The sequence below is a fragment of the Saccopteryx leptura genome, chromosome 1, assembly GCF_036850995.1.
Source record: "Saccopteryx leptura isolate mSacLep1 chromosome 1, mSacLep1_pri_phased_curated, whole genome shotgun sequence".
In the NCBI taxonomy this organism is placed as follows: Eukaryota; Metazoa; Chordata; class Mammalia; order Chiroptera; family Emballonuridae; genus Saccopteryx; species Saccopteryx leptura.
The window spans coordinates 220,459,622-220,479,179 of NC_089503.1; the positions used below are offsets into that span (position 1 = coordinate 220,459,622).

Sequence of the window (19,558 nt, forward strand, 5' to 3'; positions counted from 1 at the left end):
AGTATCATTGGTACTGAAAGAGTGTCCCAAATTCAACAACAGTTCTGTTGCTTGATGAAGTAGAAAGAAGCAAAAACATTGTTGAAACAGTAGGAATTTATAAGTCAAGAAACAATGAAAATAATGCCACATTTGATTGAAAAACAGGTGAATTCTAAGACAAGTTGGTTTTTGAAAGGACAAGTGGTATTTAGTCCCAACTTGTATTACCTGTGTAAAGAAGATAAACCAGGAGCAAGGTATGAGGTATGATTGTCTATTTCTAGAAAGTGACATTTAGGTTTTTTGTTCTGAAAATTCTTTAAATCTACATAACCTTTTTTTTATTTAGAAATTAAATTTAATGGGGTGACTTGATCACTAAGAGTACATAGATTTCAGGTAAATATTTCTATACCATTCGAACCATTGATTGTATTTGTGTGCCTATCAACCAAAGTCCAATCATTTTCCATCACCATTTATTTGTCCCTCTTTACTCTCCTTCCCCCCACCCCCTCCCCCTGGTAACCACTTCACTCTTATCTCTGTCCATGAGTCTCATTTTTATATCCCACCCATGTGTGAAATCATACAGTTCTTAGCTTTTTCTGATTTATAAATCTACATATCTTATTATTTAACAGAAGAGTGCACAACATTAACAACTTAAAGTTCACCTTTGAATTTAACTCTACAAGCATCTTTTTCTTATTCTTCATATTTGATCATCTTTAGATTTATTATAACCCCAGAAAATTTTTAAAATTGAACCATATCATATAGGGGGAAAAGGAGTAGATGCTTTCAGCACTTTGAAAATATTAAAGTTGTTGTTTTAAATACTTTCAAAAGAACTTCATTGGAACATGTGTGTATGAGTGGTACAGCAGTACCAAATCAGATTTCCCAGTGTTTCATTAGTAATAATGTTATTAGGAGAGGTACTGGGAATAGAGCTATCAGCATAGATTCAGTATGTTCTCTGAAATACCTTGTCCTCGGGCCCCTAAAACTCAGGCCCGAAAATAATAAAATTTTCGTTTATAGAGTACACAAAAGAAGCATAAATGTAAATGATTAGAATAACACAGGGCTAGATAACAGGGAACCACTGCATTTTAGTTTGGGCTCTGTGATTTTAACCAAATAATTTAGTAATGCCAGGTTGTAATTTTCTGATCTGTAAAAATGAAGGTAATAATTCTTACGTCATAGAATATCTGGAATGATTAAAATAAAAATACTTGCTATCAAATCTGAAGTGGAAAAACTGTTGAGGACTCAGTATATGCTGGTACTGCAGTTACCTGGGGCTCTGAAAAGCTAGCTACTCTACTCTAGGTCCACGATTCTACCACATTAAAATCAAATCATTAATAAAATGCTTTTAATTAAATTTAAATAATCCACATTTCACTCTAAAAGAAACTCTCTTAATTTTAATATATTTTTAAGGCTTGCTATTACAAAATCTCAAAAGCAGAGTGAATCACCAGTGGATAATAAAAATACTTTCTATAAATATTGCCTTCTAAATGTGTCTTTTCTTGGCACATTTGTAATAATTCATAATAAAAATAATCTGGATAATGTTTTATATTTTTTTCAAAATATTTTTCAAAGGGGACCCTAAATTAGCTCTAATAAGTTAAATAAGCATACAATTTACAATTTCACAATAGAAAAGTCTGACACATTGTTATATTTCTACTGTTTAAAAACTACTTTATGGATAAAGAGTAAATAATTTGATACAATATTAAAAACATTCTGTAGACAAAACTTCCCCAAACAGAAATTTAATCTGAAATATTACCATTGGGAGTGGGGTAGGGATTCAATACGTTAAAATATGCTAAAAGGAAACTCAGTTTTTCCTAAAAATAAAATTCAGTAAAATCAAAAAAATAATTAAATATTATAGGTTATAAGCTTCAGCTGTTAAAATTAGAAAACTAAGAACCATATGTTAGTCTGTTCCAGTAACACATTAAATAATCTTCATACTTACTTTTAAGAGTAGTCTTACAAAAAAAAAAGAGTAGTCTTACTAAAATAAATATAAATATCATAAGAGTTTAATCAGTGTTTCAATCATGTATTTTGCTATTAGACACACACATGTACATACAAATATTTAGGAAGAATTCATATCATCTTCTGGTTATAGATGACAAAAAATCTGGTAAGGTCAAAGTCTTTTGTTTGACTTTATGCAGAAATAATTTGAAAATAGTTAAGACAAAATTTTAATCATTTTGGTGTATAATTGGTTCAGATTTTATTTTCAGTAGTTTTTTTATAATTTCTTACTAGGAAGATTAGCTAGTTATGAAAAAATTAAGTAATTTAAAATTAATACTTGATACTTAAGAGTCTAGTTAGAATATATATGGCATATATATGTATTTATAAAAATAAATATCTAATAAGAGATATTTTGTTTCTTAAATGAGGTAGATAGATTAAAATAGTCTGGAACATGATCTGAACAGTAAAAAAGAAGAAAATAGCAATCACCAGTTCAACCTGTATATAAATCATAGCTGGAGCGTTTTTTATTTTTAACATTTATACCATACTTTTCAAGTACAAGGCCTCTGAAATACATTTCTACTTTCCAAAAGCTTGCCAAATTGAAATTCAAGTTTTTCACTTTCTTAATCATTATTTAATCTACCTAGGGAATTTTGCTATTCAGACCAAAGACATTTGCAAGTAAACCAAAGATTACTAATTTTTCATGTTTAAGTGGTATTGTCCCTTTACATTCTTTCTTTAGTAAAATATATCAGGGAAAGCTATTACTCTTCAGATGTTATATAATAAATAATTACTTAGATGATAAGGCATTAATAAAAATTTCAAGGTCTGCTAAAGAATTATGAAGCCCCTCATTCATATCTTGACTTCTAAGGAAATTTTTAAGAGTATCTAAAGCCGTGATTGCCTCATCTTTTGATGGTAAAGCAAGTTCAGTTCCCAGAGATCCACCATCATCCTCTTCATCAGAAGTATAAAATCCGGTTTCATCTGATTTACTCTCTTTGGTCCACACTGTATCACCATTTGGTGCTGCTTCGCATGTCTCCAAATCATCATCCAGGGCAGCATACTCTTCTAGAGATAAACCTTCAGGAAATTCCACTCCTGCTGCTTGGGCGTGAGCAACCAAGTCGAGGCCAGCGTCAGTCTCTGTATCTGTCTTGTCCCTTTCTCCCTGTTGAGATTTGAATCCTGCCTCTTCATAGCTCTTAACAATAGTCTCTGTGGTCACAGCCCTCCAGCAGAGATGCAGTGTATCAACTGCATCTAGCAGGGAAAATGTAAATTCTTTGCTGCCTTCAACAGAACTTAAGAATTTCTTAATAAGACAATGTCGATACTTGATTTTAAGGCTTTTAATAACACCTTGTTTCATAGCTACAAATTTAGAAGATAAACATGATGGAAAAAATGCTAACTCAATGGATTTCAGGTTCTTTACCTCTGGATGTGCAGGATAAGAATCAACAAATATCACCACTCTTCGTTGCTGGGCTTGAAATTTCTCATCAAGCTTCCACATCCACTGTTCAAACACATCTGAGGTCATCCACGCCATTCTGTTAGCTTCATAATTCACAGGCAATGATTTAATACCTTTGAAACAATGTGGATTTCTGTTTTTCCCAATGATAAGCAGAGGAAGTTTCTCTGAGCCATCCATATTTGTCCCAACAACCAGAGTTATTCTGTCTTTGCATAACTTTCCAATTGAGCATGTTTCTCCTTTAAACGCAAATGTATTGGTAGGTAACATTCGATAAAGCAGTCCAGTCTCTTTTATATTAAAAACATTTTTTGGATGATAGTCATTTAAGTAATAAGGAAGTATGTTTTGGTGCCAAACAGTTGAAGGGTCTACTGATAGACCTGTAGCTTCTACCGGTTGAGCTCTGAATACTAAACCATACCTGGATTTAAAGCGATCCAGCCAACCATTACTGCACTTAAAGTCATTATGTCCCAGTTTCTGGGCAAAATCATTAGCTTTTAGACGCAACATTGGACCATTAACTGGTACATTTAGACATTGAGCAATTCGATACCACCTCATTAATGCCTCTTCCAGATCTGTGTAAAAAGCAGTTCTCAGTCTTTTTCTCTTTGGATCAAATCTCAGAGATTCAAAGGCTTCTAGAACTTTGTCTTTATTCTTCATAATAGAAGACAATGAATTTTTCTTTATTCCATATTCAGCTGCAATCTCTGCTTTTTTCTTGCCACTTTCTACTGCATTTATGATGTCGATCTTTTCTTCAATGGATAGACTTTTCTTTTTCTTCACTGTCACAGGCAGAGTTGAGGCATCTACAGAAGCTTCTGCCATTTCAACCAGTGCTTCTATAGAGATTTCTCTTCTTCCTGGTGTCTGTTTCTTTAATTAAAGTTTTTTTTCCAGTATGACATAAATTGCTGCTTTCTCTCTCACTTTATATAGTCAAAGTTGGTACAAAGTTGTTCAAATAGTCTTATTCCTCAGGAAATTGATGACTAAATATATATTTTTCAAAGGCTCTAAATAAGAAAAATGTTATATGCAGCTAGAATAGCTTAGAAGAGAACCTTCCTTCTCAGGACCTTGTGTAGCTCAGTTTATAGTTTATTCAGAGTTCCAGAAGTCAAGCTAAAATAGAAATCTCATTATGTCAAACCTGTCCAGTCCTGCCGATATATTTTTGGAACTTCAATCCTTTAAGACGATCCATTTTATCCATTCGTGCATTCAACCTCTTATTAATTCCCCACAGAAGGCCTCAGAGATAAGAACAAGTCGCATTCAGAAATTTCCATGCAAAATGTTACCCATCAATTTCCAAGTCTCTTTAGGGTAGAGAAGAAAACAGTAAATCCTTCTAGGTCTTGACAGTATATCTTCTCTCTCTTGAAAATGTAAAAAACAAAAAAACACATTTTTAACAATGATATGTCAATTGAATATCAAAAAGAATATTTATATTAATTAGCTATGCTTTTAATAATAAAAAAGAATGGAAACAATGTTTCTGAAAACACAATAACCAAAGCAGGAGAAATGCCTACCGTCTGAAGGGCCTCTGTAAGAAGCTCTCTATCTCTTCTCTGCGCGTTTCAATTTTCACTTGCTTTTGAATGCTTTGTAATATATACTTCTGAAATAAACCAGACAAATTTAATCTGTTTTGAAAATGTGGGCTTACCAAAATTAAAGAACTAAAAATGATGCTGGATATTACTTTGGTGGCTATTTTAAACATGAAGTCACAGACTGCCCCCTCTGACTTCTCTAAAAGAAAAACAGAGTCAGACAGTAGTCACAAGGTCCAACTTTTAATAGCACATGGGAGACAGTGTCTCCTTTACAGGAATCTGGTAGAAACTGCTTCACTAAAAATCAAATCATGTGATTTTATTACCTAGTTTAAAAATCAAAATCTTATTCAATCTGTATGAAACCCTACTAACTTTTGCATCACTTTGATACATCAGCCGATGCACAGAAATACTTAACAAAATGCATAAGGATAAAAAAATTATTAAGAGGATTTAATGCAGCCTGACCAGGCAGTGGTGCAGCGGATAGAGCATTGAATTGGAGGGGGGACGGAGGACCCAGGTTCGAGACCCCGAGGTCACCAGCTTAAGTGCGGGCTCATCTGGTTTGAGCAAAGCTCACCAGTTTGACCCAAAGTCACTGGCTTGAGCAAGGGGTTACTTGGTCTGCTGTAGCCCCACAGTCAAGGCATATATGAGAAAACAATCAATGAACAACTAAGGTGTCGCAACAAAGAATTGATGCTTTTCATCTCTCTCCCTTCCTGTCTGTCTGTCCCTATCTGTCCCTCCCTCTCTCTCTGTCTCTGTTCCAAAAGAAAGAGATGTAATGCAAAAAATGACCTAAACTAATAATGAGAGTGACCATGGATCTAACTTCTCCGCTTCCTTATCTGTAAAATAAAGGGCTTATAGTGGCAAGATATGAGACTTGGTGCCAGACACACCTGTATTGACAAGTGACCCTGACACTTAGTACTAGTTTACTTAACCATTTGACCTCGGCTTTCTACCCTGTAATTAGGGGTTAACTATATACCACCTGCCTCATAGGGTACTGCATGTTCAATGGGATGCAGTCAGAGAGTGTTAAGCATCTAGCAGAATATTTAGTATTTTATAAGGCGTTCAGTGAATGTTTGGTAATGATCTCATCACTCTTCTCTCTAGTGTCCCTTTTGTTGTGTCAGTCTATAAAATTTAAAAATTTTACACTACAGGGGTTGGCAAACATAAGTTTACAGTTTATTGTTATTATTATTTTTGTGACAGAGACAGAGAAAGAGGGACAGATAGGGACAGACAGGCAGGAAGGGAGAGAGATGAGAAGCATCAGTTCTTTGTTGCAGTTCCTTAGTTGTTCATTGATTGCTTTCTCATATGTGCCTGACCAGGGGGCTACAGCAGAGTGAGTGGCCCCTTGCTCAAGCCAGCGACCTTGGGCACAAGCCAGCAAATTTGGGCTTCAAGCCGGCAACCTTGGGCTTCCATCCAGCGACCCTGGGCTCAAGCCAGCGACCATGGGGTTATGTCTATGATCCCACAGTCAATCCAGCAACCCCGTGTTCAAGTAGGTCAGTCCCCGCTCAAGCTGAATGAGCCCTTGCTCAAGCTGGCGACCTCGGGGTTTCGAACCTGAGTCCTACGTGTCCCAGTCTGAAGCTCTATTCACTGCGGTACCACCTGGTTAGGCTACAGTTTATCATTGTATTGTTATTTATTAATTATTGTATAACTTAGTTGCATTATTGTTTCCCATACAAACAGCCCTGTAAATACTGAAAGCAAAGTTGCTTTAACCAAACAGTACTGAATGTACTGGCTCTAGGCCTACTGCAGGCCCAGACAACAAGCTAGGATGATGTGTGGATGTTACTGCTGTGTGGAGTAGTGTGAGTGCTTCATCCCTCTAGTTTAGCTCTCTGTCCTCCCAGGTTTCAAGATGACACATGCATTTTTTTTTTTTTTTGCACAAAATTGTTTGAAAAACTTCTTGTCAAAATTCTTCTGAGTTTGTTGTCCAAATCAAAGAAGTAATTTTTATCATAGAAATTATAACTAGTAAAAGGAGTTTGCTGCTGTTGTTATTGCAAGGGAAGATCTTAATAATAATTATGGCAGCTTACACTTTAGTTTCCACACTGCTTTATTTCCTGTATTCCAAACAGCTCAGAGGAGGTAAAACTGGATTTCAAAGCTCATACAGTTATAATGTGTTTGAGTGCAATCCAGAATCCAGGTTTGCTAATGTCATGTCTACCATTCTTTTCACTACAATAGTGTCCTTGAATCGCACTGATGTGTGGCCTCCTCTGATAACAGTTATACATTCTATGCCTCCAGCACCAAGCCACATCAGCATTTCCAAGGCCTATCCAAATCTGACCAAAAAAAAACAAAAACAAAAGCAAAAACAAACCCAACATCAGACCTCCACAGAAGAATAGGCCATTATGAATTCTGTGAACACAAATAGCAACCAAGGTACTACCTTTCTAAGTAAGATTTGACCATTCAACTAAAAGAAAAATAATTTGCTCATATATAGTAACTCCTGTTTGTTTTTGTGCAATTTCCTATAAATCTATAATTATTTCAAAATAAAGTTAAAAAATACCTTGCTCTTATTGAGAAGATAACAGCCTTCAGAAATTGAGGTAGTAAGAACCAATTTTTTAAAATGCAAAACTAGGCCCTGGCCGATTGGCTCAGCGGTAGAGCGTCGGCCTGGCGTGCGCAGGACCCGGGTTCGATTCCCGGCCAGGGCACATAGGAGAAGCGCCCATTTGCTTCTCCACCCCCCCCCCCTCCTTCCTCTCTGTCTCTTCCCCTCCCGCAGCCGAGGCTCCATTGGAGCAAAGATGGCCCAGGCGCTGGGGATGGCTCCTTGGCCTCTGCCCCAGGCGCTGGAGTGGCTCTGGTCGCAGCAGAGCGATGCCCTGGAGGGGCAGAGCGTTGCCCCTGGTGGGCAGAGCATCACCCCTGGTAGGCAGAGCATCGCCCCTGGTGGGCGTGCCGGGTGGATCCCAGTCAGGCACATGCGGGAGTCTGACTGTCTCTCCCCGTTTCCAATGCAAAACTACTTGTCAATCTCCCACCCTTTCTCTCACTTCTTCCACTTTTTTTCCCCTTTTCTTATTTTCTTTTGTCCTTCCTTTTTCCTTCTGTCTTATTTCATTTGTCAGAAAGAAACCCTATTATCTCAATACAAGGATTACAAAGAAAGTAACTTGAATTTCCTTCCTCACCCCATCCTCAATAAAGCAATATAATATACATAATCAGAGATTGCTGGTTATCTTGATCAAATTGAAAAGTGATTATGTTTATTTAAGAAGATATTAGTTACTTTTTTTCTGATAGGTAATAGTATATATTTCCTTCTAAAACATTAGTCAAAGCTACAATTTTCCCTGGTAAGATACACTATATCTTTATTACTGAAATAACCACATTTCTAATGCTAAATCAGACAAACTAGACTTTTTTTCCCTAGAAAATAAGCCAAGTACCTACTGCCAAATCAATGAAGTGAACATTTTCCATTCTCCCATAATATTACAGTAAGTATGGGAGTATGGCAGAAGCTAATATTTTTCAGAAGTACTCATTCTTTCAGTTAAGCCCATTAATCATTCTAGCTCTTGAAAATATTATAGGAGAGAAATATTTTATAGTAGGAACTATTATCTCTATGAGAACAATAAAGCTAACTAAAGAATAAAAGTGGGCATTCACTAAAAAAAACTTACCAACTGACCCCCCTCCATGGTCAATTCTACTGGTAATAATAAAAATGTAAATCTTCTTTCAAAATAGAATATATCTTTTTGCTTTTGCTTTTGTTTGTCAGTTTCTAGTGTTGGCCAGGATGCTGTAAGAGGTTATTAGGAGGCACATAAATTAGAACAATGCTTATGGAAGGGAAATTAGCAGTATGATACAAAAACCTTAATAATGTGCATAACTTTAATTCAGTAAGCCCATACCTAGGATTTATCCCCCCACCACCAAATAATTATAATTGTAAAAATAATCTAGCCTAAAAATAGTATTCATTCTCTATTGCTGCATAACAAAATTACCATACATCTATGGCTTAAAATAACAGCCACGTATTGTTCTGTAGGTCAAAAGTCCAGGTGGGCTCAACTGAGTCCTCTGCTCAGGGTCTCACAAGGCAGAAATCAAGATGTCAGTCATGTGCTACTCTTATCTGGAGGCTCTGGGGAAGAACTGGCTTCCAAGCTCATTCAAGTTATTTGCAGAATTCAACTCCTTATGGCTGTAGGACTGAGGTCTCTGGTTTTTTTGTGAGCTGTCAGCAGAAACTTCTCTCAGCTCCTCGAGGCCTATGTCAGGTGCTTGCCTGTGGCCCTCTTCATTTCAGCAACAGAGAACCTTCCTCATGTCAAATCTCTCTCATGCTTCCAATCTCTCTGACTCTTCTGCTGCCATCAATGGAAAAAAACTCTCTGCTCTTAAAAGTCTCATGTAATTCGTTCAGGTCTATCCAGATTATCTCCCTTTTGATGAACTCAAAGTCAACTCATTAGTAACCTTAATTATATCTGCAAAATCCTTTTTGCAGGCAATATAACATAATCATGGGAATGAGATGCTATCATGTTCACAGAGAAGGGAATTATACATGGTGAGGGTCATTGAAAATCATCTTAGAATTCTATCACACTATAATATTCCTCACATTGTTTTATAATTATAGACAAGATTGGAAATAACCAAATGTGCAACCAAAAGGATTAGATAAATAAATTAAGAAAAATCTATAAACTAAAACACTACTGAGCCACTAAAGGAGAATACTGAATGATATGAGGAAAATTCCACAATACATTAAGTGAAAAAAGCAAAATATAAAACTGTATGCCAACAACTACAACATATAATTAAAGTTACATGAGTCCAGAGGCCCACATTGCCTACAGTGCTTAGTGTTTAGCAAACAGAAGGTTCTTAACAATGACTTATAAAATAAGTGAAGAAAAATATATAGCCTGGTCTGTGGTGGTGCAGTGGATAGTGTTGACCTGGAATGCTGAGGTCACCGGTTCAAAACCCTGGGCTTGCCTGGTCAAGGCACATATGGGAGTTGTCTTAAAAAAAAAAAAAAAAAAAAGAAAGACATTAACCAACATATTGAATGTTAACTCTATGTAATGGACTTATGAATAAATTCAGTTTTTTTGTCTTTGTAGTTAAAACAATGTCTACTCTTATGTTCTACTCAGTCTACTATTCACGGGCTTCTTTAAGTGTTCACTTAATCAGTATCCTCTAGCAAAGAATTATTCTGTGCAATTAGTAACTAAATATCTCTCCATAATAACAGAATTGCTAATAAAGAGTGATGAAATTATTGTGATATTACCAGAATTACCCTAAAAGAGATCTGAAGGTAGCACCTTCTTCTTTCTGTTGAGGAAATAATATTGACAAGCAGTATACAATATTCAACATCTAAAGCAAAGAGGAAAGGTGAAATTCACACTAACTTCATTCAGAAAAGGATAACAATATACTTTAGCCTGTTGCCTCCTTTCCTTCTGGTCAATAAATGAAAGATAGGCTGCCAGAGTTCCTCACAAGCCAAATGAATAAATGGTACCTAATTTTCTGAAAGCTGAATAATAGCCAATAACAGGGCAAAGGTAAATGAGTAGAAAATCCCCATCATAAGCATATATGTCAGGTAGTTATCATCTATTCTTTCTAAAAATAGGCAAGCAGAATTCCCCAAGCTCTAGGAGGAGGAGAGAGAGAGAAAAGGAGGAAAAGGAAGGAAGGAAGGAAGGAAGGAAGGAAGGAAGGAAGGAAGGAAGGAAGGAAGGAAGGGAGGGAGGAAGGGAGGAAGAAAGGAAGGAAGGAAGGAAAGGGAAGGGAAGGGAAGAAAGGAAGGAAAGGAGGGAAAGGAGGGAGGAAGGAAGGAAGGGAAAGAGGGAGGAAGGAGGGAAGGAAAGAAGAAAAGGGAGGGAGACAGTAAGGAAGGTAAGAAAGAAAGGAAGGAGGGAGGGAAAAAATATCTTCATCTAAGCAGTCCTAAGTTGAAAATAAGGTCTTTTAGTTGGAGTAAAAAATTTCCCTCAAATCCAAAGAATTCCCGTTACTGCTTCATTTTCACAAAAAAAGTGCATAGAATTTCAGTTTTCCATCACCAACTGAAGTAGCTTCCAGTTTCTCTTCAAGCCAACTTGCATTCTAATTTTTCTTGGGGCAGCAGAAATCATTGGGAAGATTAATTCTGTACATAGCCTTGCATGGCATAGCACTAAGTATGGGTGCTAATCATGCACAGTAACAGAATCACACTAGACTAAAAAGTGCCTAGCATGATTAACAGCACCTTCACCAAGCAGAAGTTAGCATTAGCTCCAATGGTTCCAAGTCTATCAGAATCTCTATCAAAACCATCAGCAGCTTCCAAGGACCATCCAGCTAAGGACAAATAATTAAAGCAAGTGTTCACCTTTCTAATATATGATAAGAAAGACCTCTGAGTCTAATAGTCCAACTGTAACAAAGCTATCAGCCCCAAACTCAAGACACCTGCGGAAGTCCTTAAGGCACCAGCCAGCTCAAACAATTAAGAACCCATCATTCGTGCACCACCAGAATTGCCATGCACCCCTCCTAGTCACCCTTTGGAATTTGAGGAACACTTGTATTTTGCTACTAAATTCCACTTGGTTCCTATACAATAAGAGCAGTAATTATTCTAATTGGGGATTCTTTTCTTAAAATTGAGAAGACGAACAAGATGGCTTTGAACAGAAAAGTCCACAGTAAGCTGTAGAACTTAAGTTACATTTTGAGTGAACTGGCATATATAATTGCTCTTATCTTTTAAGAGCAGAGCCATTGAAGATAAGGGACCTTTATACACAAATTTATGTTTTGGGATTTAAGTACTATTTTTGTTAGAGGAGGTGTCCTGAAGATCTGAGAGAATAATGTTATTATACTTTTGAAACATTTGGAGTGTCATGGGTATTTACTATTCACAGATATGGGGAAGACATTTGTACAGGGATATACTGTTCACGGTGTTGAAACTTCCTAGAAACTTGTGGAGGCAGAGTCTGCCTTTGGGCACTTAGTTATTACATATGTCTTGTTAATTAATGTGACAATGAAAGGCAGGTGAGAAGTATGGTCTAAAGAGGGATAAACCCCATGGAGTGCGCTGTTGGCTACCCTTCACACTTCTGCAAGTGAAACGGTGGTAAAAATGAGCAGCCAGGGCCGTCAAAAGGAAAAGCAGTCCAGAACCTTGAAGGGAGACATGTGTGGATGAATTAACGTGTGTGTGCATGTAAATGAGCTTCGGGTACCGCCAGCACCCCTGCGGAACCATATATTCCCTCCATTCAGAGCTGGGGCTGGGTGGGTGGTCGGGGGCTGGGAGGGGGGCGTATCCGGAGTACAGTTTGCGGCCTCAATTTAGGCTCTGAGAGAAGGGATTGTTCAGCAGCTTCTGTAAGCAGGGCAGTGATCTACTTAACTAACGGGGTGGGGGTGGGGGTGAGGGAGTAACGGGGAGAGCAAAGAAAGCAGAAATCGGTTGTATAGATAAAGAAAGAGGAGCAGGAAAGAAAAGTATGGGGGATAGAAAGTTAGCAAAGGCAGAGAGAGTAACAAGAACTCCAACTGCCCGGCCTGGGGGTCTGGTCGTCCAGACAGGGGTGAGCGTGAGTGACGTAGCCGGAGGGGCTCTCCAGGCGCTGGAGTAAGGAGCCCACATCCCATCTGCTCCCTAACCCCCCTTTCCCTCCACCCTCCCACTCCCACCCCTACCCCCCACCCGCCGCGGGACTGGGACAACCTCCGTGCTCTCCCGCAGCTGAGAAAGAAGCTTTGGCTCTCCGGTGATTTGCGAAGCGGTGAGCTACATCCACCTCCACCCTCCCGCCACCGGCTCACCGTCTGTTGGGGGGACGCCTAACGCGTGAGGCTGGGGGGTGTGAGTGAGAAAAAAGGGATGCTGAGGGCTCCTGGAGACCTCCGACCACTCAAGATCAGGCCCGCGCGCGATTCCGCAAGCTCCCAGTTCTGGCAGGTGCTTCGGAACCGCGTACACTCCCCTCGGTGCTCCCGCGGCAGCCAGAAAATTGCCCGGGCAACCGCAGCAGCAGAGCCCCGGATGTGGTTGCTAAGGCCGCAGCGAGAGGGGCGGGGCCAGTCTCCTGGAGAGGGGAGGTGGGGGCCCGGTGGGAGGTGCGCTGGCACCATAGAGACGTGGCTGGGTCGGGCGAGATTAAGGGAGAGAGAGGCCGTCCAGAGCCCAGGACAGGGCTACTTCCGGTTTCCTCATTTCCGGCTCTGTTTCTCTGGTTGTCGGTGTCGTAGGCCGGGTTGGACGGCCACGGGTCTGTGTCCTCGGCGGTTGGTCAGTGAGAGGCTGTGACAGCTGCATTAGCTCCCCGCCCCCGAGGAACTGTGGTGCGTGGGGGTAGGGGAAGAAGGAAAAAGACCAGATCGCGTTTCCGCTCACTTCTTTCCAGGGTTGAGAAGATTCCAGAGAGCAGCAGGGATCTTCCTCGACGTGAGAGCTGCCGGCTTCCCAGCAGACAGGTGAGGGCGGAGCTGGCCCGCCTGGAAAGAGGCTGGGGAAGGTTTGGCTGTGGCGGACACGTTGCCTTTGGGGCTCCAGACTTTCACAGGGTATTTCTATCCTTAGTGTTTCTCATGTCTGCCCAAGTATTCGGCCTTTGGTTTCAGCCCCTTCGTCCCTCCTGTCCCCCTTGGTGTGTCCCCTTGAACAGCCGGGTGTAGAGGGAGGGCAGGCCCTTCAGGACGGCACCTTCTTGGCTTCACATGCATTGGGTAGGAAAAGGGGTTGCCAGATCCAGGTCTTTCTCGATTACGTCCCGGAGTGGGCCACCTTCGGGTTTGTTGTCCAGCTTTTATTTCTATTCTCTCCCTGCATCCCCCACTTCCTCTCTGCAGCCGTGAGAGGAAGGGAGATAGTGATAGTCCCTTCGAGAGGTTCTTTGGACAGTGGTGCAGGGGGGTGGAGCCTTGCTGTTGAAAAGTCCCAAGCCTGACTGCTGGTGGGATCGTCCAAGGAATGCTGGAGTTTGGATAGGAAGTTGTGCTGTCGTCTTCTCGTCCGTTCGTCTTTGCCAAGTTACTACTGTTTACGTGTCTAGGAAAAGGAAAGACTTTATTTCTTTTTTATTTTTAAAGAACAGTTTCTAGATGCTTTTTTCTTTGACTTTATTATTACTTCCTTTGTTTTGTTCTTATCTCCCTCTGAGTCCTTTGATCTCAGAAAGTGTGTCGTTGACACTTCCTGCAAATCCTTGAGCCACTTCCCTTTAGGATTTCTGTTCCCCTCCCTAAGTTTCCGCCTAAAGAATAGTATACTTTCTCTAACTGGGTTATTTAATAAGGAAAAATGGAAGATTTGCAAGACTTTTCGTAAACTTGTGTTTTCACCTGCAAGGGTGTGTTCACGTTTACCATTTAATGAATTTTGTTGGCGTGAAAATGTGCAGCAGACTTGGTTGCTTTAAATCAGTTCTGTGTTAAGACTTCAGGAATTGGCCATTCCCGCTATCTCAGAGTGATTACAACACGCTATATATTTATATATTGTTTTAATTCCATTTTTTCCCCATTTGTCTTGTTTGCTTTCCTTGCTCAACATGACCAACATCTTCTCCCAACCACCACGTCTCACAATCATATTCTGAGAAATAGAAAGTATTTCCAATCTTATTTTATTTTCAGGATTAAATCTCTGCCTCATTTTCATTCTATTCCAAAATGATAAATTATTTTAATCCTGGGTTGTGTCTAAGGGTTCATATTTTATGGGGTCTGTGGCTCAACCCCAACTCTGACATTATGTGCCAAGTTTTGAGTGCATTTTTGGGGTGAGGGAGAGTCCATTCTTTTTATCAAATTCTCAAGGAGATATATAACCTCCAGATAGTGTGTGTATGTTTATGTGTACATGTGTATATACATACATGTGTGTGTATCTGTCTATATATAAAGTGTGTGTGAATATATATATACATATATATATGAGATAGGTAACCTCCAGCTATATACCCATGTCTTAGTGCAGGGGTCCCCAAACTACGGCCCGCGGGCCACATGCGGCCCCCTGAGGCCATTTATCCGGCCCCCCGCCGCACTTCCGGAAGGGGCACCTCTTTCATTGGTGGTCAGTGAGAGGAGCATAGTTCCCATTGAAATACTGGTCAGTTGGTTGATTTAAATTTACTTGTTCTTTATTTTAAATATTGTATTTGTTCCCGTTTTGTTTTTTTTTTACTTTAAAATAAGATCTGTGCAGTGTGCATAGGGATTTGTTCATAGTTTTTTTTATAGTCTGGCCCTCCAATGGTCTGAGGGACAGTGAACTGGCCCCCTGTGTAAAAAGTTTGGGGACCCCTGTCTTAGTGTCTTGTTGAAGTTAACAAAAACTTTTTGTGGGACTGTTATTTCTCGAATTGTAAATAGCTTGTTTGGGGAGAGTAGAATGCACAGATTCTAGCTTTATACTGAAATCTCTAACAACTTCAAAACGTCAGTGTTTCTAAATTTCTTCCTATATCTAGAGAAGGAAGTAAGATTGCCTGCTTTAGTTCCTGATTTGCGGTTTTGAGGTTTCTTTTTAGGGATAGCTGTTTGTGGCTAATGCTGTGGAGATCCTATGTATTTATAAAATTAATGTGTTTATTAGTTTTTAAATACATATTAATATTACCAAGCTGCTACATACAGTTCAGTGTAAAAAATTTAAATTCTGATTGTACTTTGCTTTCATTTTCTTGTTTTTCACTGAGGCATCTACTTTGGGCTTTGGCTTTGCTAGGAAGGGCAAATAAGATGTTTCAGTAGCGTGGTCTGTAAGCTTTCAGTATATTGCTGCTTATCTTCATATTCCTTTCCCACCATTCTTTATCAGGTAGTATATATATATTTTTTTTATTTTTATTTTTTACAGAGGCAGAGATAGACAGGGACAGACAGACAGGAACGGAGAGAGATGAGAAGCATCAATCATTAGTTTCTCGTTGCGCGTTGTGACTTCTTAGTTGTTCATTGATTGCTTTCTCACATGTGCCTTGACCGCGGGCCTTCAGCAGACCGAGTAACCCCCTGCTGGAGCCAGCGACCTTGGGTTCAAGCTGGTGAGCTCTTTGCTCAAGCCAGATGAGCCCGCGCTCAAGCTGGCGACCTCGGGGTCTCGAACCTGGGTCCTTCCGCATCCCAGTCCGACGCTCTATCCACTGCGCCACCACCTGGTCAGGCTATCAGGTAGTATATTAATGTCTGTTTTCTCTTTTGAAAAAGTTAATATACTTCCAAACTTAATGTAAGTTTAGAGTACATATTTCAACTTACTGATTTGGTTGTGAAGAGTTTGTTGATCAAGGATTGAAGTTCTAAATGTTTGACACTTGTTTCATAGAATGTTAGAATTTGAGAGACCTATACAGTTCATCATAGTCCATATAGAGTGACCAGTTTTTTCTTCTCACAAAATAAAATAATTTTCCCCTCTGTCTAACTTGGGGGGAGCAGAAAACATAACTTTATAAAGGGTAAATTAGTTTCCTTCTAATGCAATGACGAAGGCAGAAGATAGGTTATATCTAACACCACAAAAATAATGAACATTTATTTGCTTACTGTGTACTACACATTATAAGTGCTTCACATGATTATCCCATCTAATCCTCACAGCAGCCTTATAAGGTAGCTAAAATTCTCATTTTTGTAGACGAAGAAACTAAATGATTACTAATGAAACTAAAAGATTAACAGAAGCTTAAATAATCTGCTCAGAATTATGTGGGTTGAGCCAGGATTGAACCTTGGTTGTCTGACTTCAGTTTGTGCGCTCTTAGCTACTGCTCTAGATTGCTTCCACCATATATTCTTTGCATCTTTTTTGGCCTGGGTTGAGGGTATCTCACCAGATTTTCTGTCAGACATTAAGAAAAGAAGATCGTTTCCTTTATTAATCTACAGTAGATGAACACCTGTTTGAATGTTATACCACAAAGTAGGACAAAAAGTAATAAATTTGAAGTGTTATTTGATAAACTTTTCCCATAGGGATGAATATAAATCTGTATGTGTGTGTGTATTATGAAGAGTAGGAAATGTAAAAATAGAGATTTAAAGTAATAAATAAACTCAGCATTGTGAGAGTCTGGAGATATAAATATTATATATTCCAGAATGATAAATTTGAGATAGAGTAAGGAATAAATTCAGGATGGAGGAAAGAGTAAATTCAACAGAGAATTTAAGATAATATGGCTATAGATGAAAAACTAACAATATATATACAGACTGGAAAGAGTAGTTTTGCATAATATGGAAGATGATGATTTAGGGAACCATGACAATCTAAAAGTCAGATATGCGGCCCTGGCCGGTTGGCTCAGCGGTAGAGCGTTGGCCTGGCATGCGGGGGACCCTGGTTCGATTCCCGGCCAGGGCACATAGGAGAAGCGCCCATTTGCTTCTCCACCCCCCCTCCTTCCTCTCTGTCTCTCTCTTCCCCTCCCGCAGCCAAGGCTCCATTGGAGCAAAGATGGCCCGGGCGCTGGGGATGGCTCCTTGGCCTCTGCCCCAGGCACTAGAGTGGCTCTGGTCGCAGCAGAGCTACGCCCCGGAGGGGCAGAGCATCGCCCCTGGTGGGCGTGCCGGGTGGATCCCGGTCGGGCGCATGCGGGAGTCTGTCTGACTGTCTCTCCCTGTTTCCAGCTTCAGAAAAATAAATAAATAAATAAAAGTCAGATATGCACCAGCATTAGTTCCAGGATATATGAAAAATACTGGTACTACAAAACAAAAGAATCTGAAAATAGTCTTATCTTGGACTAGTTTTAGGCAGTCATGGAAGCTGCTGGATAGCTCTTGCAGATTCTCAGCTATTCTCTGCAAGACAAAAGTGTATTATCTTCTTTCCTGCATTTCTTTTCCCTTTCCTCTGTTATTCCCCTCTCCTCCATTACTTCTAAACCTTTGTCTTATCAATAGAATGGTTATAGGCAGGTGTTGCTGGAAATTGCTCAAATCTTTTATGAAAATATGGCAATATCTTTGCGTTATTCTCACGAAAAAGTTTTTATTTGTTTTACTTTTGTTTATGATAGCATTGGGCTAGCAGCTCTTTGATATTCGGGCTTCATCCTCTTTTATCCTTTGGGAAACTGACACACTGTCTTTGGAGCAGGATCATAAGAACAGCAGAGTTTGATGGTTAGTCTTAAATCATCCAGGGAGTACATTGGCCAATTTATTTCTGCTAGCATGAGATAGTATTTTAGAGCAAGCTTTCCAAATTTTCTGCATCATGACACACATGGAAAATGATTATATTTGTATGGCAGACTATAGCCAGGGTCTTCCTGGCTCTCTGAAGGCTGAAAGGGGTTGGGAGAGTCGATCAATATATATATCAGCACATCTGTAATCCATTCTTGACACACTGGTTGGAAGGAAAGCTTTGCTCTAGAGAAGAGGCATATGTTACTCTTCGTTTAATGCCTTCTGTTTATTTAGCATATAATGATTTATAAAAACTTTCACATATATTCATTTTATTTTTATTTCAGTTATGTCAAGTGGGTAAAGCAGATACCATCATGTTAGAAATGAAGAAATTGAGATTTTAGATTAAGTGCTTTTTATAAGGACACACACCTAATAAGGGATAGGTCAGGAATTCAAATCCTAAGAGGAAAAAGAGTCCTTGGGGGTTAAGCAGTACTCTGATCTCCAGGATGTCCAAGACCCTATTTTTTATTTCAAAGTACTGCCTTCAGCATCTAGGGCAGTTCTAGGCACATAGAAGTCCATAATAGTTGTCAACTATTGAGTGCTACTCTAGCTACGCATTATGCTTCACCATTGCTATCTGTGTATTAGGAATTCTTATTTTCTAATAACAAATGAAGAAACAGGTATAGAAGCCAGCAGGAATAATTAGTCCAAGATCACCCAAGTAGCAAAAGGAGGAGAACCACAGACTTGTAACTAAAGTTGCTAGACTCCAAAGCTTGTGCTCTTTTCACTATATTGTGACTAAACGACTTCAGGACATTGCAGGGTACAGATTGGATTCTAATTAAAGTGTGTGTCATTGGTGACAGGAGGGTGATGGTGAAAGGGAAATAGACAAGTAGACTATTAATGTTTATTTTTAGCAGTTTTGAGGTAGAGTTCTAGAGATGATGGCTGTCTAGTAGGGTTTCCAAGATGTTTGAGGATGAGCATGGGGTAGAAGAGAAATGTGCTGAAGAGTTACTTGGGTCAGTGGTGCTGAAGGTAGTACTAACTAAAGGGTTAAAGTGTTGATCCTCCGTATATGGCTAATATTCATGGTAGGTTTACAGATTATTTTCATTTTTCTCTTTCTGTATTTCCTAATTTTTATATATGACATATTATACAAGTAACATTCTTGAAATAAAAAAGTCAAATAAGCCTGACTTGTGGTGGCACA

The 19,558-nt window shown here is 39.3% G+C and overlaps 2 protein-coding genes across 6 annotated transcripts in view; one reads left to right on the top strand and one right to left on the bottom strand.

The window, feature by feature from the left end:
- Positions 1 to 2,518: 2,518 nt before the first annotated feature.
- On the bottom strand, positions 2,519 to 13,226 carry TIGD4 (tigger transposable element derived 4). Of its 2 annotated transcripts, XM_066386555.1 has the most exons (3): positions 13,000 to 13,226; positions 5,068 to 5,156; positions 2,519 to 4,908 (listed from the first exon to the last, which is right to left on the bottom strand). In XM_066386555.1, exon 3 carries the CDS (start codon positions 4,352 to 4,354, stop codon positions 2,816 to 2,818), a length of 1,539 nt encoding a protein of 512 aa, XP_066242652.1. In that variant the 5' UTR covers positions 4,355 to 4,908; positions 5,068 to 5,156; positions 13,000 to 13,226; the 3' UTR covers positions 2,519 to 2,815. The 2 variants fall into 2 exon arrangements, with proteins under 2 accessions (XP_066242652.1, XP_066242654.1); XM_066386557.1 differs by lacking the exon at positions 5,068 to 5,156.
- Positions 13,227 to 13,388: 162 nt separating this feature from the next.
- ARFIP1 (ADP ribosylation factor interacting protein 1) overlaps positions 13,389 to 19,558 on the top strand; it is a 108,957-nt gene continuing 102,787 nt past the window's right edge. For 3 of the 4 annotated variants that reach the window (XM_066386559.1, XM_066386569.1, XM_066386563.1), the window contains exon 1: positions 13,391 to 13,650. The gene's annotated coding sequence lies outside the window, so the exon portion shown is untranslated. Of the gene's footprint in view, positions 13,651 to 19,558 lie in introns of all 4 variants that reach the window. The other variant, XM_066386562.1, reaches the window with a different exon arrangement.

Coding starts and splice junctions, on each gene's coding strand:
- TIGD4 (XM_066386557.1), bottom strand. CDS start 4,354: ATGGCAGAAGCTTCTGTAGATGCCTCAACTCTGCCTGTGACAGTGAAG.